At 41.7% G+C, this 21,607-nt stretch overlaps 1 protein-coding gene across 2 annotated transcripts; it reads right to left on the bottom strand.

Moving 5' to 3' along the window:
• Positions 1-4,179: 4,179 nt before the first annotated feature.
• On the bottom strand, positions 4,180-19,208 carry LOC146638950 (MORC family CW-type zinc finger protein 3). Of its 2 annotated transcripts, XM_085362933.1 has the most exons (17): positions 19,107-19,208; positions 18,899-18,971; positions 17,740-17,872; positions 17,282-17,502; positions 16,841-16,988; positions 15,864-16,017; positions 15,168-15,296; positions 14,444-14,563; positions 14,246-14,349; positions 13,902-14,030; positions 11,875-11,991; positions 10,206-10,283; positions 8,881-8,917; positions 8,450-8,778; positions 6,484-6,988; positions 5,463-5,626; positions 4,180-5,092 (listed from the first exon to the last, which is right to left on the bottom strand). In XM_085362933.1, the coding sequence occupies exons 1-17, from the start codon at positions 19,206-19,208 to the stop codon at positions 4,936-4,938; spliced, it is 2,700 nt and encodes an 899-aa protein (XP_085219059.1). In that variant the 3' UTR covers positions 4,180-4,935. The 2 variants fall into 2 exon arrangements, with proteins under 2 accessions (XP_085219059.1, XP_085219069.1); XM_085362943.1 differs by lacking the exons at positions 4,180-5,092; positions 5,463-5,626 and adding an exon at positions 5,907-6,151 and having other exon boundaries at positions 19,107-19,188.
• Positions 19,209-21,607: the final 2,399 nt, after the last annotated feature.

Below are 21,607 nucleotides of genomic sequence, written 5' to 3'. Positions count from 1 at the left end.
ACACTGCCACGGCTCTGGTGCGCCTTCCGTGGGCTGAGATATTTAAAGGGAGGAGGGCGGAGAGGGGCCAAGTCACTGAGAGGTTCAAGCACGCGGGGGATCTGTGGTGGCTGGGGAGTGTGTGAGTGAGATTGCGCGCTCTGCTGTGGTAACATTACATGACAGTGTTCCAGGAAAGAGATTTATCTAACTTTGCTACACCATGTGGCGCCCAGAGTCAGAAAGTTACCCCGAGTCACACATTCTTAAATACTTGTAATTAAGGAGCTTTATTCATACACACACTCACTCGTACATTCAGCAACAGTTTTCCATGTTGGAAACATTATTGATAAATAATTATGAAACACAAGCCAAATATCCCAGTTTTACAAACGTTCATATATACTCATAATGGACATCAATTGTATTTTGGGGCTTTTCATGATTTCTTTAAACAGTTTTTTGTTTGTTTTCTTTAAGGTTGGAACGATTGTACTGCAGATTCGTTAATCACAAGAATCGGGTGCACAAGTTTGACTTTTTGGGGGATTTTTCCTAATCCACACAGTGTCGAAAGTACACAGACGGACACACACCGCCTCTGACATTTGGTTAAAAGTGTAAGTCGCACATTAACTGATGCTTTTGGAAGTTTTTGGCATAATTCTGGCTGGATATTTGAACACTCATTTCGGCAGAATTCATGCCAACTCATTGCTTTCCTGAATTTAAGCATAGTCTGCAAATCTTTGGCAGAGTTGAGCTCAGGGCTTTAGGAAGTGCATTCCAAAAGTCTAATGTTAGCCTGCTTTATCCATTCCAAAACCAGCTTTGATTTATGTTTGGGAACACTGTCCTGTTGAAATACCCAGTTGTGTTCAAGATATCTAGATTTTTATTTGAGTTATGGCTCCCGCTTCATTGTTTCATCCACTGTGCAATGCACCACTGCCACTGGCAGCAGAACGGCCTCAGAGCATGATGCTACCACCACCATGCTCGACAGCTCAGACAGTGCTGTCAGGTTTGAATGCATCACCTTTACTCTTCCAAACAGACCGCTTGTCATTGTAGCCCAACAGCTCAATCTTTGTTTCGTCTAACTAAAGAATTTTCTCCAGAAGGTGTTTTAACTTTTCCATGTAGGCAGCTGCAAATTTCAGTTGAACTTGAAGGTGTTGATTTTGAAGGAAGGGCTTCTGTCTCAGTTGGTACCCTCTCAGTCTCAAAGAGCACAGGCTGTTATTTAGCTTATTTATAAAGAGCAAATATTGATGAATAACAGGTAAGTGGAGTGGAATTGGAATAGCAATGCTTTTAACATACCTTGCAAGTATTGGGTTGAACCATTTTTGCCTTCAACACAGCCTTAATTCTTCACAACATAGATTCATCAAGGTACTAGAAAAATTCTTCAGAGATTTTGGTCCAAATTGACATAATAGCATCACACGGTGGCTGCAGATGTGTGGTTCCACATCCATGATGTGAATCTGCCATTGCGCCACATCCCAAAGGAACTCTATTGGACTCAGATCTGGTGACTGTGGAGGCCACTTGAGTACACAGTCATATTCAAGAAACCAGTTTGAGCAATGTTAGATGGTGTGTTAACTTGTTGGAAGAAGCCATCTGAAATTGGAATGGGCATGGTCATCAATACTTGTCATCTCTTTTCCAGATCATTCCCTATACTCCCCACAGATGTTTGTGCAAAAAAACCCACTAGATCAGCAGTTTATAAAATACTCCAACAACCGTCACAACGGCACTTAGCTAACCTTTCTTCCCCATCTGATGATCCCTTAAAACTTCAGCAGTTTGTCTTCCTCATGTCTTTGTGCCTAAAAGCATTGAGCTGTTGCCATGGAATTTGTCAATATTTAATGAGCAGTTGAACAGGTTTACCTAATGAAGAGGTTGGTAAGTGTATACTTGACTATTTGAAAATAGCATTCACCAATGGACCGCCTGCATTTACAACTTTATAAAAAGAAAGAAAAAAACAGAAGCAAGAAGAGTTTTGCTATTAACGTGCCTTAATGGGTTTCCAATGTTTAATAGCCAAACAATAGAAATAAATGAATACCTGCATTATGAAACTGTGCCTCTACAAGAAATTATCACTACACACCTTTCACCAATATATCCCTTCATACGTTCTTCATGCACTGTGTAGTGTTTACAAAAATGTCAAAGAGACAGAAAAGAAATATTTTCCAGGGTGTGTTGGTTGGTTGTTGATGCTGTATGAAACTATTGTGTAATATAATACCATTCACTCTGCACAGATACCACTTAGTTTCAATACAAGATATTAAAAGATTCAATTACTGTATGCCCTGGATGGTCGATACTTAACCAACCAAGAAAAGAATTTTCCACCTTCCTCTCCAAAGGTGTCTTTGAGAGGCTTTACTGTCACCTTGTGGTCAAAAAGAATAAGTACTGAAAACCTTCCCATTTTACAGTTTTTTCTGATTGCTTACAGTTTTTTCTGAATGCTTAAACCCTAACTGTGATTCCTGTAGCACAATCTCTAAAACTATTCAGACTTATAGCAAAACCACTCACTGAGTTTGCAAAACTAAAAGCTGCTTTGCACTCAGTTTGCAATTTTGTAACACACACTTTGCAAAACTGTAGGCACAATTCACTGCACAACACTCAATTACCAAATTTCCAACACACTCCTAGCAAAAGTATACACATGTATGGCTATCATTAACACTAATTTTCCAAATGTCTGGCACACTTTCACATGTGAAAACTTTTTTAGATAATTAGTTCACTTTGCAATCAGCCTAAGCACTATAATACAGGTAAGCTGTGTGTGCGGAGTACAATGGAGGGAGCAGAAAGAGTGAGAAGTAGAGGAGGCCGAGGAAGAGGACGTGGAGGTGAAGAAGTAGGATGAAGAGGACGACAAGGACAAGGAGGAGCAAGAGGAAGACGAGGAGGGGGGAGAGGAAGGGTAGGAAGAGTAAGAAATAGAATTGCTGATGACATCAGAGCTACAATAGTGGACCATGTCATCAACCGTGGAATGACCCTGAGGGAAGCTGGCCAACGGGTCCAGCCTAACTCGAGCCGCTACACTGTAGCAAGTACCATAAGGACATCTTGAAATGAGAATCGGTTAGTACAGTCACTTCGCACAAAGATTTGTAGCACTGCCATATGCCAATGAGAAACACACCAATACCATTGATGTAAAAATACTGAAATTGTTACTTTACAGAATTGCCAATTGCCAATAAATTAGCCAATAGTTACAAAAAATGTGCTTAAGCAATCAGGAAAAACTGTAAGCACATTTTTTGTAACTATTGGCTAATTTTGCAAAACTCTTCACACAAATAAGAAAACCTGTCACCCAATAATCAAAACATTGTAGTTCTCTTGCAAAAGCAAACACAGCTAGATTAACTCTTCACACCTTCGTAAAAATGGTGTTTCCGTATCAAACAGTACACACAAGCCATCATCTACTAAGCACACAATGTGCAAACTGCACACTGATGGTATGAATACAAAACACATCTGACTTTTGCTTTCTCTGTGCACAAGGTAGGCTATGTCAGTTTGAGCTCATACTTCAGTCATGGATCCATAAGCATAGAGGGATCCAAACTTCAAGTACTGGTGTTTATTCACACACATCAAAACAAACACAAGTGTTTATTTCCAAGTATAGGATTATTTGCAATCGCCATAATGACTATATGGGTTACTTGGTCTGCAGTGAACATGCTTCCTCTGCCCCCAGCATCTGGTCATCTAGCAATTCTGTAAAGTAACAATTTCAGTATTTTTACATCAATGGTATTGGTGTGTTTCTCATTGGCATATGGCAGTGCTACAAATCTTTGTGCGAAGTGACTGTACTAACCGATTCTCATTTCAAGATGTCCTTATGGTGCTTGCTACAGTGTAGCGGCTCGGTTGATTACATGGTCCACTATTGTAGCTCTGATGTCATCGGCAATTCTATTTCTTACTCTTCCTACCCTTCCTCTCCCCCCTCCTCATCTTCCTCTCCCCCCTCCTCGTCAGTTAGGGTTTAAGCATTCAGAAAAAACTGTAAATCCCACTATTGGACCCATGAGTAGCTTAAAAACAGAGATGCAGTGAGCAATAACTGGTTTCAATATTTTAATGCAAACATAACAAATCCTGTTTAGAAAACAGCAACCGAGTGTGTACAGCATCTTAAATAGCTAATTAAAAAAGAACAACAAAAGCAGCAGAACAATGAAAAGCAACAGTTAAAAAAATTAATGGATGAACTGAGACAAAAAAACCCTCATATTTTCTAACTGACATCATGACCAACATGCTCATGTTTCTTAAAGATTATACTGCACAAGTATTCAAAATGATGTGACAACCGTTTGCCATATGTACAAGACAGCTTCACAAGTACGAGTAGTCAGACTTGGTGACTTGACCCTGACGGTTAGCTACAAGAATTTAAGTTACAACTTTTATTCCTCTTAACTCTCTTTATAAAAACGATTTGCAAACTAGTACTTAGCATTTCTCCTGTCTCTTTTTCCCAGCCTCTTGCTTAACAAGAACTCTTGGCACTCGCAGCTTGTAATCAGTGCAGGGCAATTTTTTTATACACCTGAACTGTAATTTTGTAAATTGAAAGACACTGAGGTAAAGTAATTCGATACATGTCTTTTATTTTTACACTGCAAACTGATTACCACACGGAACACAAATATTACCAGGTTTTATAATCTTCATTATTATACACGTAATCCACATGCAGCACCAGGAATATGAAAAACATGGGAATGACATTACTCTCCAAATCAACAGAAAGAGAATTATTAACGTATGCATATTGTATACTGAAGTAACAAATAGTTTAATTGATCCAAACACAACTGTGTAAGTATGTGTAACACAACGAATAATAATTGACTTCTGCTGGACTGCTGATCATAGCTTCAGGGAGTTGACCTCTATGATCTGCTGCAGGATGTTGTCTACATCATTGGTGTCCAGGCTGATGCCGGCCAGGTCCAGCTGGGGCAGGAGTGCCGTGAGAAGCACTACCACGTTGTGGCGGATGTCATGCAGATTCTCTTGCACAGACCTGAGCGTACAACAGATTTGTCACTACAGCAAGAAACCCAAACAGCTCACATTTCACTTCTTGTTCCAAGAAAAATTTTTCTGGGAGAACTGAGCTTTTGTATCGTGTATGAATAGGTGTAAAAGGCTACAAGTGAGATGTTTACGAGGTGTTCCTTTATCACTTTGTTAAAACCTGTTAAAACCTATCAAGTTGATGTGAAATAAATCACAGTCTTGACTGATACTCGATCGATTTATCTACACGTACTTTGTGCAGATGAAGATAAATATAAATTAAGCATTAGGCATTCAAATTAGAACAATATCAATATATAGCTTGGGATCCCTGTCTACACAGCTGCATGTGGATGTCTGTATAACGCACTCACCTGTTGTCTTCACGGGCCTCAGTGTCACTGAGTCTTGTTCTCGTCTGGCTGTCAGTCTTTTCCTTCCTGGCTCTGCTCAGTTCAGGCTGGTTGTTGGACTCACTCACAGCTTTTAACCCGTGAAGTTCTGCAGCCTGAATCAGGCCAGAGGATGAAGTAGAGCACTGATAGACAGCAGGAGATAATCAAAGTTTTCATTTAGATTTCATTTAAATCAGATTTAACAGGTTTAAAATAAATCACATTACACTGCAGTATTTATCATTCTTCTTAATAATTCACTATTTTGTGCTTGATTTGTTCGTATGATTACAAAACACTCAACTACTTATTAAGATGATCAAACCTTATACTTGGGATTACCTTAGATTAATATATTTTAGTAGCTAAATTCAGCTCTGCAAGTCAAATCAAATTTCACTTTTTTTTAATTTAAAGCTCCAATCACAAAGAAGTCACTTCAAGGTGCTTAATATTGTAAGGTAAAAAGACCCTACAACATCAGAAAAAATGACGTCATCATACGATGCTCTATGAGCAAGGGCTTGGCGACAGTGCCAAGGGCAAAACTCCCCTTTAACAGGAAGAAAGCTCCTGCAGAATCAGGCTCAGGAAGCTATCCGCTGTGACCGGATGGTAGTGAGAGGAAAGAAAAGGGAGACGAGAGAGAGAGACGGGACAAAAGGAAACTATGGAAGAGAGAGAGCCAGAGTTTAATAACTGCTAATGATTAAATAAAGCAGTGGGGTGTGAAAAGATATCACCTAGAAACTCTATATTGTTGAAAATATATGCTTTAAATCAATGTATACAGGCCACTTTAACCAGAAAGAATTATTATTACATGTCCTTCAAGTGTTTAATAACTACTAAAGTAAATATCAAAAGAGGCTCATTACAAGAAGGAATGATGAGAATCAAAAGAAAATCATGATAGGATAAATGTGACTACATTAAACTTTAGTCTAACCAACATTTAAATAAACTAAAAAGGCAAAAATGGTTCTAAATGGTTTCTGACCTCAGCCATGTCCGTCTGACAGCCGACCTCTTTGCGTCCCGATGGTTTCTCCAGCGTCTGCGTTGGACTTTTTTCGTCGCAGTCATCATTTGTCATCGTTCCTTGAGTTGTCTTTGTGATTTCCAGACCTAGAAGGCTGCGGAGCTTCTCAGCCTCTTTCTCCAACCCAACCAGCCTCTGCATTTTAGCCTCCCGGTTAAGCCCTTCCGTGGGCAGCACCCTGCTCTGCTGCCCTTCTGTTCGGCTCAGCGGGGGCACTTTCACAGTCTGTGTGGAGGGGAGTGAGTGCTGCCACGTGTTGCCGGTGTGGGTTTGCGGTGGGTTTGTGTCTGAGTTCTCTACCCGGCTGCTGGCGTCCTTTTTGTTTTTTTCTGGGGATAATGTCTTGACTATATCACTTTGTTTCCCAGAATGCAACTCCTTATCCGTAACTGCTGAATCGGACTGGTGAAGCTTCCAAAGGTACCGCTTCTTTTTAACAACGCACAATATTGAATCTGACATCCTTTTGGGGTTACAAAAAAGGAGGGTTAATCGGTTAATACAAGGTATTAAACACTGATATATCTATCTATACACACACACACACACACACACACACACACACACACACACACACACACACACATATATATATATATATATATATATATATATATATATATATATATATCCGGATCCGGGCCATCAACACGTACGCCCTGCCCGTGATCAGGTACCCTGCTGGGGTAATAGGCTGGCCAAAGGAGGAGATAGAAGCCACTGACATAAAGACAAGAAAGCTCCTTACCATGCATGGAGGGTTTCACCCCAAGTCCAGCACCCTGAGGCTGTACGCTAAGCGGAAGGAAGGGGGCCGGGGACTGGTGAGTGTCAGCACCACAGTCCAGGATGAGACAACGAACATCCAAGAATACATTGGGAAGATGGCCCCAACTGACCGAGTGCTCAGTGAATACCTCAGGCAGCAGAAACCCAAGAAAGAGGAGGGAGACGAGGAACCATCATGGAAGGACAGAGCCCTGCACGGTATGTACCACCGGCAGATAGAGGAGGTGGCTGATATCCAGAAATCCTACCAGTGGCTGGACAAAGCTGGACTGAAAGACAGCACAGAGGCACTAATCATGGCAGCACAAGAACAAGCTCTGAGCACAAGATCCATAGAGGCTGGGGTCTATCACACCAGGCAAGACCCCAGGTGCAGGCTGTGTAAAGATGCCCCAGAGACAATCCAGCACATAACAGCAGGGTGCAAGATGCTAGCAGGCAAGGCATACATGGAACGCCATAACCAAGTGGCCGGCATAGTGTACAGGAACATCTGTGCCGAGTATAACCTGGAAGTCCCGAGGTCAAAATGGGAGATGCCCCCAAGGGTGGTGGAGAATGACCGAGCTAAGATCCTGTGGGACTTCCAGATACAGACGGACAAAATGGTGGTGGCTAACCAACCGGACATAGTGGTGGTAGACAAACAGAAGAAGACGGCCGTAGTGATCGATGTAGCGGTTCCGAATGACAGCAATATCAGGAAGAAGGAACACGAGAAGCTGGAGAAATACCAAGGGCTCAGAGAAGAGCTCGAGAGGATGTGGAGGGTGAAGGTAACGGTGGTCCCCGTGGTAATCGGAGCACTAGGTGCGGTGACTCCCAAGATAGGCGAGTGGCTCCAGCAGATCCCGGGAACAACATCGGAGATCTCTGTCCAGAAGAGCGCAGTCCTGGGAACAGCTAAGATACTGCGCAGGACCCTCAAGCTCCCAGGCCTCTGGTAGAGGACCCGAGCTTGAAGGATAAACCGCCCGCAGGGGCGTGCTGGGTGTTTTATATATATATATATATATATATATAAATTAACTACTACACTATATCCAACCATTATCTAAAGCACAAGTTTGCATCAATACACTTGGATTAGACTGGAATTAGATTCTCTTTTTTATTTTATTCAATCTTTCCCCACCTTAAAGTTTCTAAGTGCTCCTCCTCTTCTGTCTCCATGTCTGCGTTTTCCGTTTTGTCGCTCTCTTCATCCTGAAGCCTCTTGTCACTTATCTCATTTTCCTTGGGCGACGCTCCTTTTGCAATTTCATTCTTCTTTTTAGTGACCGTGTCTCTTCCAGCGGCCTCCTCCTGCGTTTGCGTGTCCGTGTCCGACTGTGACTCCGCATCGTCATTCGCGAAAGTGTCATTTAGATCTGTGAGTTCATCTGCGTTTTCCACTTTGGTGGGCTTAGATGAACTCCGTAAGACTATTTGATGTTTAGACACTTGTTCCTCTACCTCAGACACCTGCAATGAAAACAGCAGAACGCACCTGTGAGATACAGTACGGGACCTTTACTGTTGGTGAGAAAAACACAACAAAGATAAGAAAAAAACAAATTTACATACCTCTAATGATTTTCGCTTTGTGCCTCTGGAGTACTCTCTGCAAGATAAAAACACGGATAATCACGTTATGCTCTGGTTTATCGTCAGTAAATATAATTGTCTCTGCTGGAGCTAACTAACTAACTGAACCTATGAAGGCTATTCGGGGATTGCGCACACAAGTTATTCTGCTTAGTAAATCTGAGCCCTAATCAGACATGATGAATCAAGTTGTCTGTAAGACTTCGCTGTTATTTGTTGATTTAAGGATTGTTTTTGTGTGACTCCTGCGGGCACTGGATTTTCTGAATACGATGCCGTGCAACGGTGATTAAAACTAAACGTAAAACAATATCTTGGGCAGCTTTGTGTGCATAGTGGTGGTTTTAAATAGGCTTTGGGCTGGAAACCATCAGTATCTGGTAACGCTGGGGTATACCCTCGACTGGTTGTCAGTCTGCAGGGCTAACGCAGAGACCCGAACAACCATTCACACCTACAGCCAATTTAGAATCAACTTAGCAAAGAATATCTTTGGACTGTGGGAGGAAGTTTGAGTAACCGTGCACCGAAAAAAAACCATGTTAACTTTCCAGAGTAATGCTATAAGTAAATGCCACACAAATACCCAGGGCTGTAAAACAATCAGAGTTTCTTGGTGTAAGTTCAACAGAATATTTCTCAGTTATTTAGTTATAAAACAAAAATTATGCTGCAACAAGCAAGTCATCGGGAAAGTGTTTACTAAATTCATTAAGGAACTAAGCAGTAGGGTTGTTTTTGTCACAGACCATCAGGTTTCTTTTTGTTACATAAGTAGTCGCCCCTGTCATCCATTAGGAAGATTTCAGGTTCAAGTCACATCCATCTTTTACATACAGTCTATGGGCAGACCACAGTCACTTTAGTCTGTGCATCACTCACTAACTGCTGTCAGTGAGCGGTTTATAACCTTGTGGTTTATCTTAGTACATTTGTATTTAACAGATTTCTGTCAAAAGTTGCCAAATTTAAGCAAATTAGATGTTACCCTTTCTGCTGACTTCTGCTTAAGTGTCTAAATAACAGACCTAAAGCGTTTTGTGTACTGATGAGCAACATAGAACCATATTTTAAAGAGCTAATTGATTCTTATCAGTTAGAGGATACCATAAGTAAACTTTTCTCAGACACGCTTAGAGTCACATGGACAACCGCCGGAAATAAGTGCATGAAACCACAAAACGGCATGTGAACCCACAAGAGCAAGCAGGCATGCAGAAAGAGCTGCAGTGCGATATATCCGTCCATGTACGAATTTTCACATACAGTCAAAGTTTCAGAGGGGTAAAGAAATGGGAATTTACAGTTTCTTGTGGCTTTTCTGATAGCTCGGTGTTAACAGCTCCTCGTGTTCTTCTGTTTCCTCTGGTGACGAGCAGCTTCTGTAAAGACAAAGAGACTTGTGCTTACTTTCAATTCAGTCAGCAGTGGCTTTGGCGAAAATTGAAAATGACGTTTTGCATCATACAAGCCATTAGAAATATCTGTCTTTTTTAAGAAAAGCAGTGAAATAAAAAGTAAACAAGGGAGAAAATGAATGCAAAGGACACGCAGGGCTCAGAAAGGGCTCGTGCTCGATCAATTAACGCTAAAATATGACCATGCAGAGTTAAACGATTAAAGACAGACTAAAAAAAAGGAAATGGTGACTACTGATGCTGAAGAGGCTAAAATATCTTGACCTCTAGTAGACAGAATAGCTCAAGAGAAAAAATATAGGTCTGCCTGCCTGCTAAAATTCAGTGTCTCCACTCTGTGCTCTGACTTCATTAAGATAATACTAAAATTTGAAGTCTTAATTTTAGCAAGATTAGAACATGCTTGTTAAGTTACCTGGTAGCTGATTAGCTTCACTTGACAAAATGACGAGTATATCAGAGGAAGAGCTGAGGTTCAGCTATCAATTTTGTCTCTGGAATGGTGTTCACAGGTGGCATTGTGATGTGCAGTGAGAGCAGGTGGAAGCGAGCCTGGAATGGTGGAGGTATGCTCTGAGGGAGGGGGAATGAAAGCCAGCAGAAGCGACAAAATGTGTGTGAATGAGAGGGAGACAAGTGGAAAGGCGAACACACACAAGCGAGGGGAAGAAGAGAGTGCAGCCAGGGTGGAGTGACTGAAAACAAATGCCAGAGGTGATTCGAGACAGAAGAATAGCATCTAGAGCGAGCATTGTAAATGATCAGAATGGGCCAAATTAGAAATGAATATATCAGCTCAAGATGAGCAGCTTGGAGAGACAAAGTTAGTCTACGTCCACATTAGCCTGGATAAATTTCAAAACAGCGTTTTCCGCGTCCACACTATCGTTTTCAGAGAGTTGTGTGTCCACATTGAAATGACCGAAAACGGCCGCATGTGCATGCGTGAAATGCGAGACGATTGGCCCGCCTCATTTCTGTCTGCCGTTTATTTACTTTCCGGCTTTACCGAGTTTTTTAAATAGACTAATAATGAGGTGGAGTTGTTGCTGCGAGTAACACAAAAATACAAAGTTGCAAAAGCGAGTGAGAATTAAAGAATTTGAAGAAAAGCTATCTGGAACATGTACAGACTGATATTAATCTTTAATAGGGCTGTCAAAATTGAGAGCAAACAAACATATATATATATGTATATATGTGTATATATATATATATATATATATATATATATATATATATATATATATATATATATATATATATATATATATATATATATATATATGTGTTAGCGTGACAGAGGAGGATGTTAGGAGTTAGGGTTATGTGGAAGCTGATGCTGCTGTGGCGGCCCAGCAATGGAGCAGCCGAAAGAAGAATAGACTGATAAATGCTGCCTGACACAAATAATTAGGTTTTCCAGCAGTGTAATGTTGCTCCTGAAAACAGTGTTGTTGAACATCATTCAGCTTTTGCATTCATTATGTAATTGTGCTTCTTACTCAAGTCAGTGGTGCAGTTAAAATCACGAGAAATAATATGAAATACCCACCTGTAACGTGAATTTGGGTTCTGGCTGCAGGTCCAGCTCTCAGGAGCAATTCTGTAAAAGCCGTCAGGGATGCTTCGCCACTTGAGACACTCTTCACACTGTAACCACATGGGACCCCTGTAAATACAACAGCTGTCAGTAAGATAAAGTTGGCAATAAAGATATACTTAACTATTTTTATCTCAGTAAGTCTAGACTTGTGCACACAACAGATCTCTTCAAGATCTATCTATCTATCTATCTATCTATCTATCTATCTATCTATCTATCTATCTATCTATCTATCTATCTATCTATCTATCTATCTATCTATCTATCTATCTATCTATCTATCTATCTATCTATCTATCTATAAATAAACTTTTGGCTTAACGGATCATATAGATGATATTTTTATGTTCCTTGTCTCTGTAATTTTACCCCAGAGCCTGAGTCTCACTCCTCTGGTTTAATATAGATATGATATTATGACTTTGATAAATAGCCAAGTTCTAACATGCACTGGCCTGCGGCTGAACTGAACTTTGGAATGAGGATATGTTATTAACACTCCACATTTTGGTCATGAAAAAACCTGAAAACTGTGGGAAACCCTTCCGAGTTGAACAGCACGTTTCCTCAAAACAGTGTGCGGCGATGTGGAACAGAGGGGCTTTGAAGTACACTGATCTTATTTGATGGGTGAGTGAGGAGTGTTAGATTATCAGCAGTGACATGTTTGTAAACCACCTGTATAGAAAAGCAGTGCACTAATAATATTGGGCGCCACTGAACGCAGTGTAAGGGTTTATTGAGGTTTTTTTTATTATTTCCTCCTTTGATAGTACTATTTACCATGTGTCTAGCTTTTTGGCATCCGTTACTTTTTTATTCCTCTAGCTGTCTGCTCCACCCTACTTATTTATACTTGTCACCCAACCTTTATTTACCTTTCCTACCTTTCTGAGTTCTACATTTAGACTTTCTGTTTGAACTGCACTTAATACTCGGCACGTATTTAGAGCCAGATGAACTGGATGAGTGTTCACTGTTTGCACTACAGCTATATCAGGTCTGGGTCTATACTCGTTTTACCAGTGATGGACTGGCTTTTCTAGTCTTACCGACCACTCCAAGTGCTCTAGACTACAAGTCAAAACACACCATACAGTACGTTATTCCATACACTTCAAGCCTTCACGTCTCACGTCCATGGCCTGTTTCAAGTCACCAGTTAGCCTAACATGCTATCTTTGGTTTGTCGGAGGAAGTAGCCAGAGGGCACTCACACGAGCACATGAGGAACATGAAAACTCCACACAGGGTTCAAACCAGGAACTTTCTTGTCATTGGGCGACAGGGTTAACCACTACAACACCACGCAGTTTTGTTTTTTAGAACTAGAAATAAAATTTAAAGCTGAATTTTAAAAAAAGGCTTATGCTGTATGTTAGAAATGGCCCAAGGGCACAGCCAGCCTATTGCATAATGACCACTTCAATTGATCTCTGTACAGCTGCAGCAGCCTTTGTGTGAGAACAGCAACAATGAATACCACCTGATGATACAAAGCAATGACGGACATGCAAGAGAACACTGAGGCCTCACCCCTCATAATGGCAACATCACTGAGTATAAAACACCTTAGTTAGCCAACAGACTCCACATTAATAGGCCTATAAAACTTTGTAATGACAACTTTAGAAATTATTATTAGTCTACAATAATGTCAGCTTGTAACAGTGTTATAAACAAGCATTTTTTCCTATATATTTATAGCTTGGTAAAATGACAAATAACCATAGCTTAATTATCAGCTTTCATACTGTAAACCTGTATTCAGAGCCTCAACATATAATGTTTATGCAATGTATTATTTGTTTATAATTTGTAATATGAAAGCATCACACATAACTTACAATAAAGTATTAACATTCTAATAATGCAGCAAATTTAACAGCAACTATTTCCACTGTCTGACCTCACTGTTTTTCAAAATCTGGCCCTGACTTCATCTGTGTAAAAAAAACAAAACAGTTAACACTTACTCATCGACATCCTCCTGGACCTCCTTCTCATTTTTGTCTAGAGCCTGAAACTCTCGCTCTCTGGCCTTCTTCTCTGTCACCTCCTTCCAGTAGTCGTTGAGTTTTAGGCCCAAAGCTCCGAGGGTCAGTCTTGGGAGTAAAAAGAGGAAACAACTGTAAATGTGTTTAAAATAAGACAATGACAGAAAAAGAAATTAACTGAAGATTACATGATCAAATTACCGCCTTCGCTCTTAACTTTGTGCATACAGGATGAAACTATTTATTCCAACTCAACAGCTCATATTCACAAACAAAACAATCAAACAAAAAAAGCAACTATCTGATTTATTACTGTTTGTTACCTGTACTCTTTGGTGTACTCAAAGTCTTGCTTGTTATGAGCAGGTTTCAGAAAATTGCACTCAATGACGCCGATGACGCCAATGCCCGCTCTTAGGCCCGAAGTCTGAAGGAAATTTAAGAGTGACATTTATTAAGCAGAGGCAGGTACCCAGGGTAGCCTCACAGTATTTGTAACACACAACATTATTTTACTTTACCTTTAGCTGGCAGCCCACTTTCTCATACGCCTTAATGAGACGATTCTTGTGGTACATCATAATCCCATAGTGATCCTTGTTTTTTGGGTTAAGTCCAAAGGTCACCTTCACTTTGTCTTTCTGACAAAAACCAGTTAAGAAAACTGACAAAGTTTAGAATAATGATGCAATTTTCATATAATTAAAGGGATGTTACTAATGTAATTGTTTTAACAGAAAAACATGGAAAAAATGTAACATTGTTCATGCAATTATTATTAATGACCTTATTATTAATTATAGTAGAGTATAATTCAGAATTTTCATAACTCTTATCCTACCCCTGAGGTCTGGTTTGTTGCATGCATTCATATATTAGATAGGCAAACAGATAAAGTTCAGATTAAAAATTCGGTTTTGTGAGCGCTGAACCGATCCCTGGCACGATAACACAAAACCCCAGTTTCAAAATCTCAGTTCTCTAGAAGACATGAAAAGATTAAAAAAAAAATAATAACTAGATGTGAGACCGCATGAACTGGCACTGTGAAGCTTGTTTGGATTTTCCCTTCATGAACATCTGTTAAGCACCAAAAGTGTGTGTGTGTGTGTGTGTGTTTTTTTAAACTTTTTTACCAGACCCCAGTAAAGTAACACAGATGCTTCATCTCCAACAGTCACACGAATCCCACTTCCTGTTTACACTTGAATTTGGCTGTTACACACACACATAGCGTAAGGATACACTGAAGTGGGGTTTGTAGACGTCATGCTCAATGTGTATCAGCCTCTTCGCTACCAGTTTGGCCTGAATCTTCTTCCCCCTCAGTATGATCTGTGTTTTCGGCTTCAGATACAGGATACTGAGGTAGGCCTGTGATAAACATGCAAAGCAAATAAAACGGACAAGGTGGAAAAAAAAGAAAGAAAATAAGCGAGGCTTAAAACTGAAAACTCTAAATATGAAATACTCTTTTGTCGGTTGAAATCCACTCGTGAACGCACATTTTTCACCAGCGGGTTTATTTTTTAATCTTGAAACATGAAAAAAAGATGATTTACAACCAAAAAGTAAATTCTTAGAATTTGCGAATTATCATTTAAAACCTGCAAAAAAAACATTTTTTTAATGAAACTGGGGCAGTGTTACTACAAAACCACAAGGTTGACAGTTTGTCTACAGTAGTGTGGAGGTACTCAGTGTCTGCCAAAAAGTGGAAGACACTCTTACACCCAGCCCCCAACACACACAGCACTTGTATGGCTAAACCCACACGTAAACCACAACCACTACACCCTGAATTTTTCTCTAACCCTGATCACAACCTTTAACACTAAAATCCTCCTGAACAGGTCCCCAAGCCCTGACAAATATTAATATTATGGACCACAGAGGCTCTAACATAATAACAGATGGTAAAGTGTTTTTTTACCCACTCACCCTGAGACTGTAATGCATGTCTGGGATGTTCTGCTCAGTTCTCAAGGACCCGCTATTCTTCAGCCCCTTCTTCAACTCTTCGATCTGAATCTCAGGCAAACGAATGTCATTCGGATCGGTCTCAAAGTCGAGCTCCATCTTACCGTCTTTAGCTCTTCGGGATAGCACGAAAGAAAGCAGCTGTTAGAACATGTAATTGTGTTTCACTGCACACGCTGTAATGGCTGTCTAGAAAGCTCCGCAGATGGCTTTGCAAGACATTTCATTAATTGGGAACGATTTGCAACACAAAGTCACTGTATGGCTTTACCTCCTGTGTCTAATTACTAGGATTTGAATCACAGGGCAATACTTGAAATGCTGGATGGTTATACTCATTGTGGTGATCATCTCTCTCTCCAGCATGAAGAGGAAGTGAAATAGGAGGTATGAGAAACCTGACCTGGTTCTTTTTACCACTTTACAAGAACCTGACTTCAGTCGACCATTTCTCTCTAAGAAATTTAGTTGAAGAAGGAAAAGAGAAAATTCAAAACTTCAATTTAGGAGGTTCTCTGTTCTCCATTTGAATGTGGGTCACTTTGCATAGATTTGCCTAGAACCATGCTTATACAAATACTACATATGTGTTTTTGTACCCACTTGCCTCCCTCTGATACTGACTGTGCTTGCACACTCCTCAGTGTCATGTGGTATTTTCAACCAATGGTCACAACACGCCAACTTGGAAACTCTAACCGAGATGTTTTGACTTGACTGACACTAAAGAAACAGTGTAATAAGGTCTGCGCTAATCTGCTTTGTTGTACAGAGTTCGACAAAATGACTGACATCATGACAGTTATCTAACAAGATTACAGATTTCACACATTTGGCTTCGTCAAACTGCTAGTGGTGGAAGGGAGATGTTTGTCGTGTGGAACACTCTTATCTTATCATGTTTCAACTTTAATGTAACACGAACATGTGATTCTGACCTGCGGATGTTCCAGATTAATATCTTGGTGCCTTTTTTGGAGGGAATTGAGTCAAAATGTGAATGTATCTGCTCCAGGGATTTGACGATCGAGTGGTCGAGGACGGCCGTCAGACTGGCCTGTGAATCCTCGGTCACAACTAATAACTGTAACACCGAATTAAGGTCAGAACATAAGGGAGCATGTATGGTAATAAACACATATACATAATATATTTGTTTCCTGTTATCTGCCTTAAACTTGGCCTGCCTATTTTAATTCATGTCACCCCTTGCCCACCGCCCCCACCCACACACCCTGTGCCATTCAAATGATCTCATCAGTTCTCACACTAAAAAAATCAGGAAGTCATACTGATGTAGAACGTCTACGCATCAGCAAATTCACAAAGTAAACCTAATATTGTATCCTAATATTTCCCAGTCCCTTTGTGAAGGATATTGGTTTGCTGGTTGAAAGGGACAATGGGGACGATGACAGCCTGGGCTTTAATGCTTTCCAGGTAGGTCTGCGACAGCATCCCCACAGTCTGACAGCCGCCGTTCTTGGTGAAGATGAGCGCGTCACGCCCCAAGCGCATGGAGCCCGACTTAAAGCCGTTCCCGTAAACCCCGATGGCCTGCTGACTGGCCCTACCCGAGCCCTTCTCTGTAAAACCAAAGCTGGACACAAAAGCGAGCAAGTGTTAATTATCGAACACTGAGAAGCAAGCTGAGAAGACAAAACTAGCCTAATGTGTGAATGTGACACAAAGCGGCACATGTGAGGCCACAGTTGGAAACTGCACGTGTGTGTCTGTGGGTTAAATGCAGAAAAGAGGAACACAATCGGTATGCAGCACTACTGTGTCTTTCTATGTTTCTTTTTTTCCTTGTGTGTGAACTTCACACGTGTCTCACCTGAGCATCTTGTGCAGTTTGTTGGGGGTCATGCCGCTGCCATTATCGATGAAAGACAGACAGAGGTGATCCGTTTCATGAACTACATCTATCCAGAACTGTTTAGCGGACACACCGGGGTCTGAGGCATTGTCTAGAAGACGACAGACAGAAAATTGGAAATAAGAAAAACAAGAGAAGCACATGGGATGGCTAGTTTCTTTAATGCCTTCCTTATATTTCTTTACAACGTGAACTTCCTGCAGGCATAGTCAAAGTGATACTGCACATTATAGATGAGGAGACTCATGCTGCAGGAACAAATCATTAGATCTACAACTCCACTGCTGATCTCTGGATGCTACTGCTATGTGCTGTAATCTATACTTCAATGTGGGGCACAGCCACTAATTGCGTCACACCATGATCAACAAACATCGAACATACGGAGTTTGGGACTTTCTGCAGGGTTATTGCGAATCACTGCGAGCTTATTCCAAGAAGCACGTGGCTCCCTTTGTTGTTTCTAAAGTTTAGCCTGTACTTTCACGTGGGACAGTGGTGCGAATGCATTTCTACAGCGCACTCCCTTCGCTGTTCCGGTTTTTAAAAAAGCCTCAGCAGCCAACAGACGGTCAGCACGTCTGAACCAATGAGAGCGCACAGAGTGGAGGAATGGCAATGTTGACAGCCCAGACACGAACCATTTATGTCACATAAAGGCGCAAATAAGCTACTGCTGCATATTTACCAATAAGTTTTATATGTATTTTGTCAAAAATAATCCAAACTGATTCTGCTAATGCTCACGAGAAGTAAGAGTACCGACACTGCAGAAAACCTCACTGCAGTTGAGCAGTTACTAATATCTCAGCACTATGATTTCAAACTGCAGAGCGTTAAAGGAACGAGCTCCTCTATCCTTACTTTACGAAGGGATTATTACCACAACACAGCGTCTGCAGCTGCCAGCACACGTCTTTAGGCGTGTGAGCGCAAACTCGTGAAAGAGGAAGTCCGTTCGGTCCATTTTTGCACCAACACAAATGTCTGCTCAACACGCCAACTTTGTGCGCGACAGCGGAAGAGCGGTGCGAAAGAAACCACGAAAAGCTGCAGCAACAGGTGCAGGGGACTGTGCAGCGTTTCTGTATTATGCCTGAAATTTCTTATTGCCTACCTATTAATTCTGCCACAGCGCTGAAAGGCCAGGTATGACTTGTGGAGTTGCTGTTCAGGAAGGAAGGACTCATCTGGAAATGAAAAAAAGAATTTAAAAAAACAAGTTAAACTTTCACTTGCTCTTTTTTGTGAGCCGCTGTAGCGAACGTTTTCTAAAGTGTCGAAACAAATGCGAATCCTCTACAGCAAATATCTGAAATACTTACAGAACTCAGGCGAATCCCATGCTCACTTAACCTCGCCATGTTTTTCGTCTGAATATTTTGCTTCTCGTCGTGTGAGCTCTCCGTGCGCAGGTACGTAGCCATACAGAGCAGTGGGCGCGTCCTCGGGGCCTGTGTCAAAGGAAGTCAGCCGAAGTCGCGCTTCGAGCAGTCTGAAAGAGACACAGCTGAGGTATTTCTTTCTGCAGATCTTATGTTAATATGACGTTTTACCAAGTTCTTGCATTTATTACCAAGTTGATTTATTGTTACTTTGTTATAACGCGTGTTTGAAATGGGCTGGTTTTTTTTCATTCAAAAATTATAATAATTCAGTTGCAGAATCAGCTAAATGCTTACAGTAAATGGCCGTTGTGTTAGGCACACCTCCTTAACTATCATTAAAAGAGATCTGACATGCTGAAGGTTCAAATCTGGCATCAAAATAGGGAAGAGACGTGATATAAGTGACTTTGAATGTGGCTTGGTGCCATATGGGCTGGTCTGAATATCTGAGGTTGTACTGAGAATTTCCCATACAACTTTCTCTTTACTGAACGTTTACTGAATGGTCTGAAAAGGGGAAAAAAAAAATCTGTGTTCAGCAATTCTCTGCTACTCACAGCGGTTCAAGTGTCTTGTTGATGCCAGAGGAGAGTGGCCGTGCTGACAGGAAGGCACAATCCAGACAATCCAAATAATCACTTGTTACAACAAAGGTATGAAGAAGAGCACATGGAACCTTAAAGGAGATCGACTGCAGCAGCAGAAGACCACACCGGGTGCCGCTCCTGTCAGCTAAGTGCAGCGCAGTGGTTTGCTGATACTAACAGGAAACTGAAGCTGCAGTTCACACCTGCTCACCAGAATTGGACAACGGAAGATTGGAAAAACATTGACCTGTCTGGTGAGTCTCGATTTGTGCTGCAACGTTCAGTAGTTATTTGGTGTAAGCTATGTGAAAGCATGAATCCGTGCTGTATCCTGTCAATGTTTCAGATTGGTGGAGGTGGTGTAATAGTGTGAGGGATATTTTTTGGTACACTCTGGCCTCATTATTACTACTTTAGCTAGTTTAGTTGTTCAAAACACCACATCCTACCTGAGAATTGGTGCTGACTATGTCCATCCCTTTATGACCACAGCGTATCCATCTTCTGATGGCTGCTTCCAACAGGATAACGCGCCATGTTACAAAGCTCAAATCATCTCAAACTGGTTTCTTGAACACAGGTTTGTCGTTACCCATGGGTATTCGGGGCTCTACTTCCAGATGTTTTTTCAGTACCCTCTGATCTCCCGGCTGAATGAAATGTTTATTAGAGGAAACCTGTATTTAGGTATGTGTTTGCCACAATTTATCTGGGGCGAAGCCCCACTCCCATCTCTGTCCGACCAATCACAGCAGAGCATTCCTCCTTTAGGTCCAACGTCAGCACCTGTTAGCTGTCACTGATGATTGGTCTGGATCTGACAAACTGGTGGTTGCTAACCAGCTAAAGCACTTCAGCAGAAGAAGTTTTTTTTTTAGAAAAAAAAAGACAAAGTGAGGGGGAGGCGCAGGTGGAAGGAGCTGCCTCCTGTTGCTACTGTAGCAGACACAGGGCATGAAATGGCCACTGCATTAGATACAAACTCAGGGGGGTGAATTGGTGAAGTGCTTCTTTTTTTTTTTTTTTTTTTTTTTTTCTCTTTAAAAAAAGCATATATCAATCACCTGGATCACCTGCTGAGAAAGAAAAAAGAAAGCAAGCAGAAGAGAACAAGAGTAATAGAATAAACAACATCACAATGATATATGGGAATATGACAGTAAATACTAAATGTTAAACATTATTGTGCAGCACATAAGATCAACAGAACACAGTGTGCTTTGAGGTAGGAGCCAAAAAGGGTGTAGTTTGTGGGTGTGATCACCCGTGTGTACACCTGTGAGCATGGACGCGCTTGTTTTTTGTTTTTTTAAAAGGTTCCTTCATGTAATAATCTGCTAGAGGGTGTGGGGGGGCCACAGCCCCGTCCTCCAGGGCGTGAAGCAGGTGTGGAGGAGATCAAAACTCCAGACATCCAGAGGCCCCCAGAACACAAGAGACCAAGGAAGACCAACAGAGGGGCAGCTGCGCCACTGTCCCGGAAAGAGCTGAGGAGAGTCCCAGATGAGGGCTCACTCAGCAGCCGCGGAGCAGAAGCCAGGGGGAGTTGCAGTGACGCGCCCGTGAGCTCCGCCGGCAGCCAGCTGCGCCTGAGTGACCGAGCCCCAGGCCGAGAGGCCGGGGGCACCCCACCTCCGAAGTGGCCCGAGCGAGCCCCAGGCTCCAGGCCCCGATAAGCGGCCGCCAAGGAGTGAGCCGGTGTGTACCTGGACGCCCATCCCCGGACACAAAGAACCACCAACGCACCGATGTCTGAGGGGGTCCGCCACTGGCAGGGGAAGTGGTGGTAGGGGGAGATAGGCCTCCAAACCTTGGAGGGCCTGAGATGTCCCCAGAGAGGTGGCGCCTGAC

This window comes from Diplotaxodon limnothrissa, linkage group LG2 (genome assembly GCF_057381915.1).
Source record: "Diplotaxodon limnothrissa isolate DT_005_m linkage group LG2, D_limnothrissa_male_GT1.1, whole genome shotgun sequence".
Taxonomy (NCBI): domain Eukaryota; kingdom Metazoa; phylum Chordata; class Actinopteri; order Cichliformes; family Cichlidae; genus Diplotaxodon; species Diplotaxodon limnothrissa.
This window is presented reverse-complemented; position numbering and strand designations above follow the sequence as displayed.